The sequence below is a fragment of the Saccopteryx bilineata genome, chromosome 3 (assembly GCF_036850765.1).
Source record: "Saccopteryx bilineata isolate mSacBil1 chromosome 3, mSacBil1_pri_phased_curated, whole genome shotgun sequence".
Taxonomy (NCBI): domain Eukaryota; kingdom Metazoa; phylum Chordata; class Mammalia; order Chiroptera; family Emballonuridae; genus Saccopteryx; species Saccopteryx bilineata.
Window position 1 is genome coordinate 288,482,402 of NC_089492.1, and position 12,451 is coordinate 288,494,852.

The 12,451-nt window shown below is 49.4% G+C and overlaps 1 protein-coding gene across 7 annotated transcripts in view; it reads right to left on the reverse strand.

The window, feature by feature from the left end:
• LOC136331685 (calmodulin-binding transcription activator 1-like) overlaps nucleotides 1-12,451 on the reverse strand; it is a 724,201-nt gene that overhangs the window by 18,197 nt on the left and 693,553 nt on the right. For 5 of the 7 annotated variants that reach the window (XM_066270563.1, XM_066270564.1, XM_066270562.1 and 2 more), the window contains 7 exons: nucleotides 10,159-10,355; nucleotides 9,741-9,819; nucleotides 9,189-9,504; nucleotides 8,228-8,751; nucleotides 3,833-4,020; nucleotides 3,393-3,636; nucleotides 1,895-1,966 (listed from right to left, as the gene is read on the reverse strand). In XM_066270563.1, the coding sequence (XP_066126660.1) occupies nucleotides 1,895-1,966; nucleotides 3,393-3,636; nucleotides 3,833-4,020; nucleotides 8,228-8,751; nucleotides 9,189-9,504; nucleotides 9,741-9,819; nucleotides 10,159-10,355 (1,620 nt within the window). The remainder of the gene's footprint in view (nucleotides 1-1,894; nucleotides 1,967-3,392; nucleotides 3,637-3,832; nucleotides 4,021-8,227; nucleotides 8,752-9,188; nucleotides 9,505-9,740; nucleotides 9,820-10,158; nucleotides 10,356-12,451) is intronic. The other 2 variants (XM_066270566.1, XM_066270565.1) reach the window with 1 other exon arrangement.

The window sequence follows — 12,451 nt, forward strand, 5'->3', positions numbered from 1 at the left end:
GACTCTGAGTCCATGGAGCACCTGGGCCAATGAGAAGCCCAGCCATGAAGGACAGGCCGGCACTCCCTGCCTTAGACCGGTGGTGGGAGCTGTGGTGTCAGCGTTTACACAATAAACCTCCGTTTTCTAGGATCACAAACTCCACTGGCTGGAAGCTGACTACGCCCCCCTCCTCCACCCAGCTCAGGAATAGGGCTCGAGCCTAGAGAAACTCGGGAACACGGCAACCCGTGTCAGAAATCCAAGCCCTGGGTCATCATAGCAAAAGAGCGTACTTCCAGATTTACTACGTGGCTACTATATATCTTAGCACTGAGTATTCCTTCAACAAAAATTTAAAACCTACCTAAAGCACAGCCTAGCAAAAGGCTCCAGAGTCTACCGACAGGGCTGAACTTGATCCTTACGAGCCATTCAAAACTCAATCAGGCAATGCTTCATGTTTCCAACAGCCCAGATGGTTAGGAAAATCTAATATTTAAAAAAAATTTCTCTGGGCCTGACCAAGTGGTGGCACAGTGGATAGAGCACTGGACTGGGATGTGGAGGACCCAGGTTCGAAACCTCGAGGTCGTTGGCTTGAGCACAGGCTCATCCGGTTTGAGCATGGGGTCATTGGCTTGAGCGTGGGATCATAGACATGAGCCTATGGCCGCTGGCTTGAGCCCAAGGTCACTGGCTTGAGCAAGGGGTCACTTGCACGTATGAGAAAGCAATCACTGAACAACTAAGATGCCACAATGAAGAACTGATGCTTCTCATCTCTCTCTCTTCCTGTCTCTGTCCCTCTGTCTGTCTCTGTCACAAAAAATTTTTTTTTCCTCTGAGCCTCAGCTTCTTCATCTGTAAAATGGAAATAAAATAGTTTCCTTTAAATAATGGCAAGGAGGGAATGAGCAGATGTGCCTGAGAGATCTGGTGCCCACAGGGCGCTCCATGGACATAGCCCCCTCTCCCTCTGACTGTGGTCGGGCGGCCCTGCCTGTGGTTCTGGGAACGGTCCCACGGCACGCACGGCACGACAGAGCGCTTAGTTATACTGCTCACGCCCTTCACTAACAGTGCAGAAGTACTTTAGGATTTTCAAAGATTTTTGTAATTCTTCACTGCAAAATGGGTAGAGGAAGCAGAAAGGAAAAATGGCCGAAGATGATACAACTTATAGAATTCAAGGTCAAAGAAAATAGCCAGTGTATACCTTCTCCAGTCACCGTATTAAATCACCCCCTAGAGCTCTCTGATTACTCCAGAGTTTACAGGGGAAAGTATGGGAACAAAGACCAATATCAAAGGCCAAATATCTGAACAAAAATTGTTTTGTGGCAAATCCCCCTCTTTACCATTCTGGAACAATGAATCTGTAGTATTTTTTGAGAGTCTAAAGACTTATGGGAAAATAATATAAGTATAAAAACCACATTGCTTTTTAGCCTCAGGAAGTGAACATGGGTGTTTTGAGCTCCTTTAGTGCAGAACCTAAGGTGGTTTTGTGAGTTTATCTCACACACACACACACACACACACACACACACTCGCTCCGTAAACTGTGTTCCTGTCGTCCTCTTATTTACTTCATGATTAGTCAGAACTCTCTACTCTGTAAGGATGGAAATTTGAGTTGCCTGAGATGTTAATTTGGTCAACAGACACAGTAAACCACAAAAAAAGTTAATTTGTGGCCTAAATTTAGTTGCAGATGGCTTTTTCTCTCTTTTCCTTTTTTCTCTCCCTCTGGAACATTTTCCTCTCGTTTTAAATCAAGGCGACTCACAGGCAGCCTTTGACCCGGGCCCCGCCGTCCTGCTCCCTGCCAACCACACACCAGTGTCCTCCACCCGGGCACCGCCAGGCCAGACGCCTTCCCCGTGTGTCCCCAAACGTGAGGGCGGTTTACCTGCTTGTATTTCCTGTAACAGCGCTGGATGACCGCAGCAGCCACTTCCTGCTGTTCTCGCAAGGGTCGGCCCTTCAGGTCAGGTGCGGGGAAAAGAGAAAACCAAAAAAAAACAAAAACATGATTTAGTATAGGAAGTGCCAACTTTCCTAGGACTGGAAGAGAACTGCGTATTTCCCCATGTATAAGACATACCTTAATTGTGAGGCCCGAAATTTGAAAAAAGATTTTTTTTTTTTACACAGAGACAGAGAGAGAGATAGGGACAGACAGACAGGAAGGGAGAGAGATGAGAAGCATCCATCATCAGTTTTTTGTTGCAACACCTTAGTTGTTCATTGATTGCTTTCTCATATGTGCCTTGACCACGGGCCTTCAGTAGACCGAGTAACCCCTTGCTCGAGCCAGCGACCTTGGGTCCAAGCTGGTGAGCTCTGCTCAAACCAGATAAGCCTGCGCTCAATCTGGTGACCTCAGGGTCTTGAACCTGAGTCCTCTGCATCCCAGTCCAACGCTCTATCCACTGCGCCACCACCTGGTCAGGCTCAAGTTTTTATTCATCATAAAATTCATACAACTCATCACTGACAAAACTCCCATCCATTAGCTTGTCCTTGTCTGTGTCTGATGACGAATCATTGTCTTCAACAATGAGCGCAAAAACAAGCGCGAAAAAGTGGGAAATGCAAGTAAAAAAATCTACAACCACTGTATAAAGATGCACCCAGTTTTTAGACCCCAAATTTATTGGAGAAAGGTGTCTTATACATGGGGAAATACAGTATCATTCATGTAGTTAACTTTCTTGGAACTGAGACCCCAGGTTTACCAAAATACAGTGGTTATTGCAAGTACAGATTATAAAAAGTGAATTTACATAATAAATCTCCCAAGTATCCTTGCTTCTAAATAGAGCGGTGATATCTAGATGTTGGGTGACCTAAAAAAAAATTCATTCTCAAAGCATCTAACCAATTAGGCAAGGTACTGTTTGCCTAGCTCCCTACTGTTTTCTTGGGGACCCAAGTCCCCCACTTCTGGACCCTGGAGTCACACCCATTAGCACTGTCGTAGGGCGTGAGAATCTGTGGTTGGCTGCAAACACTCTCCCACCAAAAAGCCACACACGGACTCTTTACCATAACACTGTAGGGCTTCCCAGGCCACCTACATCAGAAACCCCGCTTCAGGTCGTAAGTTCCTTGTGGCACAGGTGTCTACTTACTTCCTATGAACTAAATAATTAATACCCATTTTCACGACCAACAGTAAACTGAGATGATGACTGCCCACCATACTACTGGTCGGTTTCATTTTAAGCAAATTTTCTGAAAATGATCAATGATTTCATGTGACATCACTAAGAAGTCCAACAAAAAGCCTACAAACTAAGAGGAAGGAAAGAAACAGCGAATGTGGCCACAGGAACGCTTCTGACCTGCCCCCGCCGTTCCAGCCCTTGGGCCGCCCCGGTCGACGGGGCTCCGAAGGGCACTACCTTGTATTTCCGGAACGCTGTCTGGACCAGCCTGGCCGCTTCGTAGAGCTCTCTCTGCTCATGGTCAGACAGGGTGAGCTGAGCAAACTCGTTCTCCACCTTCTCGCTGGTGGATGCGGTCAGGAACTCAGACCAGTCGGCGGCAGAGGGAAGGCTGGGTTTCTCGAAAGCCATTTCACCGACCGGAGAGCCTCCCGGACTCAAGCTGGTATTAGAGGGGGTCAGAGGCTCGTTATATGCACTTCTGGAACGAGAGGAGACACGGGGGGGGGGGGGCGGTGACCGAGCTGCACCATCCATCACACACAGTTCAGAGACAAGGAAGAGGACACCCACTGGGAGCCGCCGTGGGCTGTTAGGAATATGCCTTCATTCAGTTGCTAAACACACCCCGACTTCAATTGTCCTGCATTTATAAGTTCAGCCTGAACTCCACCCACCTGATCTGGGTGGCGCTGGGCAGGTGGTCGACGTCAGCTAGGTAACTGGCCAGCCAGCTCATGGTGCTGCTGATGGTGGCGGTCTCTGTCCTGTCCAGAGCAGAGGACTCCATGGGCACAAAATTCTCCTGCTTGATGCGCTCCGGGGTGGCTTCAATGATGTGTTCAGCCAAGGTCATCATGTTCACCTGGAACCCAGAGTTCACAGAACATGTGGGTGAGGATAGAACCTTGCCCGTCACCCGGCCCCACCACTACTCCTCCTGGCAAAGAAATGACGAAGGGACGGGGGGCTTACACCTCGATCTGATTCACTCCGATAGCATCCCACGCCATTCACCCTGAGTATGCCGAGACCTGATGATCTCGACACTGTGACTGGCCAGCTCTTAGGAGGTTGTCATACGAATAAGGTGACACTAGAGGTTACCTAACCAACAGCCACCCCCGTTTTGCCTGGAGAAGCCCCGTTCTGTAGAGAACAGCAATGAGTCCAACCCCAGGGGACAGATCATGCGTGATCAGCCAGTTAGGATAACCCTCATCTTAGTTTCCCACCTTCCTGTGCACCATGGTGGGGATATGGGACCCACTTCTGCACAGGGAGACTCTACAGAGAAGAAATTATTTTTAAAAAAATTAATCCACTGTCGTCAGGTTCCTGATACTTGCACCTAAAATATATTCCTAATAGGCACATTAGGGACCCTCAAGACTAGTCAGGAATGAGATCTACGTCATCAGGATCAAAGAGATGGCCTTGTTTTAAAATTTTCCTTGCATGTTTTTTGTTTTCTTTTTTGGTTATTTTTATTTATTGTTTTTTTGTTGTTGTTTTTGTCTGTGCCCTGACCGGGGCAGAGCCTGCAACCTTGGTGTATGAGGATGGCGCTCTAACCAACTGAACTTCCCGGCCAGGGCCCAGCCATTGGAAGTTTTTAAGCGAACTGAAAATGTTCTGAGGATCTGTACAAAGGTGACAGAATGTGTTATCTCACAACACGAACAAACCTCAGAAACATGTTACGGGAAAGAAGCCAGACACGGAAGATGACATAGTTTATGTTTCCATGTCTAGAAGATTTCTAGAAAAAGCAAAACTGGGGCTAAAAATCAGACCAGCGGTTGCCTAGGGCTGGGATGAAGCAGAGACTGACAGCAAGTGACATTGGGACCTCTGGGGAGTGATGGAAGTGTCCTAACTGGGACGGGGGTGACGGCTACATAGTGCTATCCACTGACTGGATTTCAGCACACTGAGCATGTGCACAGGGTGGGTGTCACAGCACGTAACTCCTGTCTCTATAAAGCCGTCAAAAATATGAACATTGGGTAAATTTCTAAATTTTCAACACAGAGCAGGAATTATTTCTGTAATAGGGATAAACATGGAGACATGTAGGGGAAAAAATATCGCAGCTTTTCTTTCCCTTTTATATCAGCTCTCTTGATTTGTAACTCAATCTGGAGGAAGTAGGTCCTATCTAAGTATATGAGCAACATTCATGACTGTGTCTTAAATATCTAAAAAGAACAATTATGTAGATATTTGCTATGGGGGGTAATGATATATATCTACATAAAGATATAGCACTTACTAGATAGACATTAAAAACATATTAACTCAAGTTTTCCAATTTTTCATACCCTTTTTATATCTCCTTGATCTGACAAATTCTGAGATGGGTGTAGTCGTCTCACACTACGATTATGGTTACAGTTCCACATTTCTTTGTGTTTACTAGTCTTCACTTTAATAAGTAGAAGGTGTGTTGTTAGATACACAAGAGTTCAAGGGTTCATGACTGTCCTATCTTCTTGAGATATATATACACACACACACACTACTTTCCATGGACTGCACTTTTTGTCTTTTTTTCTTTTTATACATATTTGTCTGTTCTATCTTTTCCCATCACTGTATTTCCTGTTTCGTTTCATTTCAGTTGTATCTTGACAATTGGCATCTAGTATATTTTGCTTTCTTTTTTACCCAATCTGGAATCTTTTTTTATAGCATGATCAGTTACCACAGTAGCAAGGAATCATGTTTTAAGCTATTCTTTATGGTATCATGTTTCCTATGACTTTACCTTTCCTGAATGTTTCCCAAATGGGGAAAAATGTTTTTTTCTCCTTCCATGAAGTTCTGCAACCTGCGTCTACGCCGCCTAGTAACCTGACGTTCGGACAAGCGGACCTCAGCCTCCGGTATCCATCAATATCACGAGTGGGACAGAGTCCATTATCTCCCAGACAGAAGAGCTGCTCTAATACATCTTTTCCTTCTTAACCTGCCTACCTCCCTGGTTTTGTTAAAATAATAGAGAATTTTAGTTCTAGGTTATTTTTTTAAAACATCATTCCTCTTCTATGTAAAAAGCCTCGTACACACAACCACACTATTGCTAATTATGCGGGCAGATCAGTTTTATAGGTTTTTTTTGTTGTTTGATCCTCCCTGAACTCTGGGATGCCATTTCCTGAATTGTTTCTTTTCTTTTTTTTTTTTTTTAACTGTTAAGTGTTTTCATTGGCTAAAGTGCTTTCCCCACAGATATGGACTCAATTTATCAAAATATTATTCTTTCAAGGTTCTGATAAAATACCAAGTAGGTTATTTTAAAGGTTATTTTCCATCCCCTGCACCAACCCTGTTTCAGTGCAGGCCAACTGCTACAAGGCTGTGCCCTCCAACGGAAGTTCCATAAAATTTGAAATTCAGTTCCCTGGTCACACCAGCTCCACTTCAAGTGGGGGGGGGGCACCCAGATGTGCAGTGCAGAGAGAGGGCATTTTCATCACTGCGGAGACTTCTAGATGCTCAACTCACTTCCCCTCTTTTGAGTTACGGTTTGTCATAGCTAATTTGTTATTGTATGTTTATAAATACTGTTTTAGGCGGCTTAGTATGGACATCTGGGATGGGCTCCACCAGGAACTGGCCAACGAGGGCAGCCATCCACCCATGGCCTGTTTGTGTAAGTTGAGTCTTGTTGGCACACAGCCACACTCCCCGGTTGGAGGTAGACTGAGTCGTCATGACAACATCTGTATGGCCCCAAAGCCTAAAAGGGTTACTTTGTGTCCCATCACAGAAGGAAAGATAAAGAATTGCCAATCCTTGTCTAAAACATGATTTGACTTCCTGGCAGGAGTTCCCAGGACTGCAGTGGCTGGCAGGTCTGTAGTGAAACTGCCCTCCCAAGCGCTGGGGGGGACACTGGCCAGGTGCACAGAGGGCTGGGAGGACGCACTGCACAGGGGCCCTTTCAGGGACAGACCTCTCAGTAGAGGCGTTGGCCGGACATGAGCCCCTCCCCCATCACAATGCTTCTATCGCAGGGGTCGGGAACCTTTTTGGCTGAGAGAGCCATTAACGCCATATTTTAAAATGTAATTCTGTGAGAGCCATACAATGACCTGTGTACATTACGCATTATCCAATAAAAATTTGGTGTTGTTCAGGAGGACAGCTGTGATTGGCTCCAACCACCTGCAACCATGAACATGAGCAGTAGGAAATGAATGGATTGTAATACATGAGAATGTTTTATATTTTTAACATTATTTTTTTTATAAAGATTTGTCTGCGAGCCAGATGCAGCCATCAAAAGAGCCACATCTGCCTCACAAGCCATAGGTTCCCAACCCCTGTTCTATCGGCATGGGGGCCCTACTGACTTTCTTGTGGGAGCTTTTCCTTATATATTTGTTTTCAGTTATATCAATGGGAAACCAAAAAAGGAGGGCATCAAACCCATGTTCTTAGCTTGCTCGTTGGGTCCTCTCCCCACACAGCGTATTTTACTAAACGGACGTGTTTGCTTAATAACCTAACCTCAAGTTCACTTCAATGTATATTCTTTTAACCTATGCCACCTTTAATACCCTAAAAGGAGCCTGGATTTTTCAGGTTTATTAGGGGACTGATCAATTACCAGCCTTAGGGGACATCTCACTGCATGTCACACGAGCCTCATGCCACACGTGCCGCCGATGGCTAGACAATGGCTGTGCTGATCAGATCCCTTCCATCACTCCAAGGGCCTCCTGCGGTAGCCATTCTTAGGCCGTGACTCTATTATAGCTAACACAGGTGACAGTGAAGTCTGTCACCCCAGCTGCGAGGACACTTGGTCACGGGCGAGCTCCGAGAGGCCGGGGTGGGGGGAGACGGTTCTGCTGAGACCCGGGTCCCCATGCTCAGGCCTGTTCACTGCGCTGACTCATGGGAGTGAAAATGCGGCCCCAGTAACGTGGAAACGCCAACACTATCCTCCTAAGGCCAGACTTCTAGCTCTTCCCCAGTGAGAGAATCACGCGGCCTCTGGAAATCGGTGTCAGGCTACGGCGATGCCCCTGCCTCCGCAGGCTTACCCTGTCCAGGCTCACCTGTATGTCATCCATGGGCTGGGCGCAGTCCTCGGCTTCCGCGCTGTCCCGGTAGGCCCCCATCTCTGTATTCACCACCTCTCTGTTAGCCATCATCAGCACACTCATGGGCTCCCGCGGACGCACCTGTGAAGGTGCTGCCTCCTTTCCTACACTGGTCCCCTTCGGACTTCCAGTCACCTGTACTGTAGACACACCAATGGAAAGATCTTTGGGACTCCACTTGACTACGGGCTGAGGTGCGGAGGCCCGGAGTGCCGCCGGGTCCGGCGTGGGAGGGGAGAGCTCCCGGCCGCAGGCCCTCACTCCTCCCCTGGGGCTGATTGTCTCGGGGGCAGACTGCTTAGGACTAGGGCTCTGCCTCCTGATCCCGGGCTGCTCCAGGCTCAGTGCAGTGGACAGCAGCTCCTCCTGCCTCGCCTGGAAGGGCTCGGGGTTCAACTTATGCTTTTTGGGAGCAGGATAATCTTTGTGGCTCTCACTGCTGTAGTAATTAGAGGGTTCAGACCGAGGTCTTCTCAGCTCTGAAAAGCACAGTAGAAAGGAGAGTCAGGACAGGCGGTGACACCAGGAGCCCTACAGAATTAACACTTTCTCTATGCCTGAGAGACACGGAGTGTAAAGCCAGACGTCCCTGACCATTAGCTACTCCCCAGAATTACATCATGTGTCCAGATAACCGTCCTCCATAATATGTATTTCTTTCTTACAAGGACGTGGCTTTTTTTTTTTGCTGCTTTCTGCATTCTAGGGGGAGGGGCGGGGTGGGGTGTAAGTAGCACTGGGCATTCTTACAGCTACAAGGAAGATCAGGAACATAAAAATACCCCAAACCCATCAGGGTCATATGCGAGGACCCTGTGGACCTCTCTGATGGAAGGTGCGTGACAGCAAAGGCGGGGGCCCGGGGGCGATGGGGGGCTCTGTCAGGTCTGAGACAGCATCGTGGTGACTTTCTTACCTGGATTGGTGCTTGCAATGACGGTGACCCCTTTGGGTATTTCTGGAGAGGCGATGGCTTCGCTGTGCCACTGGCTCACCCAGCTGTCTGTGTTGGGCTCTTCACTCGGCGCACAGTGGACTCTGGGGTTCTGTCCCAGCTGAGCCTGCTCATCCCTCTGCAGGTGCTCCAGACACTCGGCCAGCTTCACGTGCCCCCGCGACCTGGCGATGCCCAGGGGCAGCCGGCCCAGGGAGTCAGGAATGGAGATGGCCCGGCGGTCCCACTTGTAGAGCACCACAGCAGCTTCCAAGTGCCCGAGGGCGCATGCCCACATCTGGAAAACAGGAAGGCTGATGGAGCGGCTCCCTTACTGCGAGCCTAATGCATCTCGCTGGGCTGCTGCTGCCAACAGGCACATCTGTCCCTGCCGGCACCGTCAGCAGGGCCACAGAATGTTATCATTACAAAGCAGCTCCGGTAAACGTCATCTGTCAGTGAGGGGTGATGCAGGGAACCCCGCACAGGCCCCCCTGGAAAAGTGGTTCAGGAGTGAACGGACAGATTCCTTACCAGAGGGGTGCAGGAGAAGTGGTCCACATTCAAGGGGTCAACTTCCAGCTCCAAGTCAATGCTGTCCGCGTGCTTTGTGCTACAAGGGACAGCCTAGTTAACTGCCGTGAGCGGGGAAGGGCAGAGACGCTGTGAAGCCCCCCAGAGTGAGAGCGACTGCGCACCTACCACACCTGGTGTGAGGAGCCGACCCCCATTTCATGAGGCAGTCTGAACCCTCCGTCCCTCCAGGTGCCCAGCGGAAATGAAAGGTACAGCCTTCAGGGAGCACCTCACTAAGCCCTTCTGGGGTGGAAGTTCATAACATCCCTTAAAAACTGTCCACAGAGCAAGTCCCTTTGCACACTGGTCAGAAGGCCCACTGAGTGGCTGGACTTCCCTCTGTGAGAGAACTGCCCAAGAGCGCCCCCAGCCTTACCGCCATTTGATGAGGGTCTGGATGAGGGTGGCGTAGCCCTGGGCTGCCGCCAGGTGCAGGAGGGTCATCCCGCGGAAGGTCTTGGAGTGGATCAGGTGCTTGGACTTGGCCCAGCAGGCCCTGCTCATCATCTTCTCACACACTACCACCACCCGGCTCTCGAAGCAGCTGCCCAGCGTCCCGGGGCCGGAGGCGCACTGCAATGAAGAAGCACCCTCCCGGTCAGAGGCGGGCCCCGTTGGCAGGTCAGTGTCCTGGTGTGGGGCAAACAAAAGCTTCACGGTCAGCGATGCAAAGTGAGCAACGCAAAACTGAGAAGGAAGAGACATCGTGAAACAGAAGAGAGCTGCATGATTCAGCTCTGTGGCATGTCTGCTGTCAGGGCGCAAGGATTTTCCATGACGCCAGGAACACTCGCATCTGTCTGTTACTGCTGACACTTGGTTGTGAATGACATCCCAGTGTCTCTCGGGGCCTTGGCCTCCTGGCTGGAGAAACCACTGCAGGCAGCAACCCCTCACTGCAGGGAGCAACCCCTCACTGCAGGCAGCAACCCCTCACTGCAGGGAGCAACCCCTCACTGCAGGCAGCAACCCCTCACTGCAGGGAGCAACGCCTCACTGCAGGCAGCAACCCCTCACTGCAGGGAGCAACCCCTCACTGCAGGGAGCAACGCCTCACTGCAGGCAGCAACCCCTCACTGCAGGGAGCAACCCCTCACTGCAGGCAGCAACCCCTCACTGCAGGGAGCAACGCCTCACTGCAGGCAGCAACCCCTCACTGCAGGCAGCAACCCCTCACTGCAGGGAGCAACCCCTCACTGCAGGCAGCAACCCCTCACTGCAGGCAGCAACCCCTCACTGCAGGGAGCAACGCCTCACTGCAGGCAGCAACCCCTCACTGCAGGCAGCAACCCCTCACTGCAGGGAGCAACCCCTCACTGCAGGCAGCAACCCCTCACTGCAGGGAGCAACCCCTCACTGCAGGGAGCAACCCCTCACTGCAGGCAGCAACCCCTCACTGCAGGGAGCAACCCCTCACTGCAGGGAGCAACCCCTCACTGCAGGGAGCAACGCCTCACTGCAGGCAGCAACCCCTCACTGCAGGGAGCAACCCCTCACTGCAGGGAGCAACCCCTCACTGCAGGCAGCAACCCCTCACTGCAGGGAGCAACCCCTCACTGCAGGGAGCAACGCCTCACTGCAGGCAGCAACCCCTCACTGCAGGGAGCAACCCCTCACTGCAGGCAGCAACCCCTCACTGCAGGGAGCAACCCCTCACTGCAGGCAGCAACCCCTCACTGCAGGCAGCAACCCCTCACTGCAGGGAGCAACCCCTCACTGCAGGGAGCAAACTGCTGTGAGAGAACAAGGCAGAGTCACCTTCCTAACGCTTCCCCTCAGATACTGGGACCTCTGAGTCCCCGAGCTGCGGGGTGAGCAGTGGGTGAAGGGTCAAAAGGTGCAAACTTCCAGTTACAAAACCAGCAAGTCCTGGGGATGTGATGTACACGCAGCACAGGACTACAGCTGCTACTGTGTTGCATCTTGGAAAGCTGCTAAGAGTAGATCGTTCAAGTTCTTAGGAGGAAAAACGTATAACTCTGTAATGTTGAGTTAGTCTTACTGTGGGGCTCATGTCACAATGTACACAAATATCGAATCATTATATTGTATGCCTGAAACTAATAGAATGCTATAGGTCTATTATACCTAAATTAAAAAAATTTTTTAATCTAATAATAAATCAGTCCTTTATATAAAGTGAAAAGGATACTGGGGAAAGCACTAGATAGAATCTTAAAATTTAAGTATTTTAATAATAGAGGCATACCAGAAAGACAAATTTGCTAATATTAACCACAAGGCTTTCTTCCCTTGATTCAGTTACAAGGGAAGAAAAATAAAATCACAGTCAGTAACCTTGACAGCTTGCCTGCGTCTCGCCTCCCAAATGAATGGCACTTCTAGCCTAATTCTCATCTCTGCTATTTTTTAAAAATATTTTTCCAGCAACACACCACACAAAGTTCAACTGCTACAGAAATTCTGTTACTCCTCATTTTAATTTTTAAATTGAGGGTGGGGAAAGCCTGCAAAAATAAAACGGCAGATGATGGATATGCTGTCATCGTCCCTAAAGCTGTAAGAACATCTTAAAAGCACAGCTGGGTGAGCCCAACCTGCAGCAGAATGGCCTTGCCTCCCAAGAGTCCCGGCAGGGCTGCTCCATGCACATGGGATTCCCCAGGTAGTGAACAAAGAGGGAAATGTTTGTTTGTTTTTTGCATTAA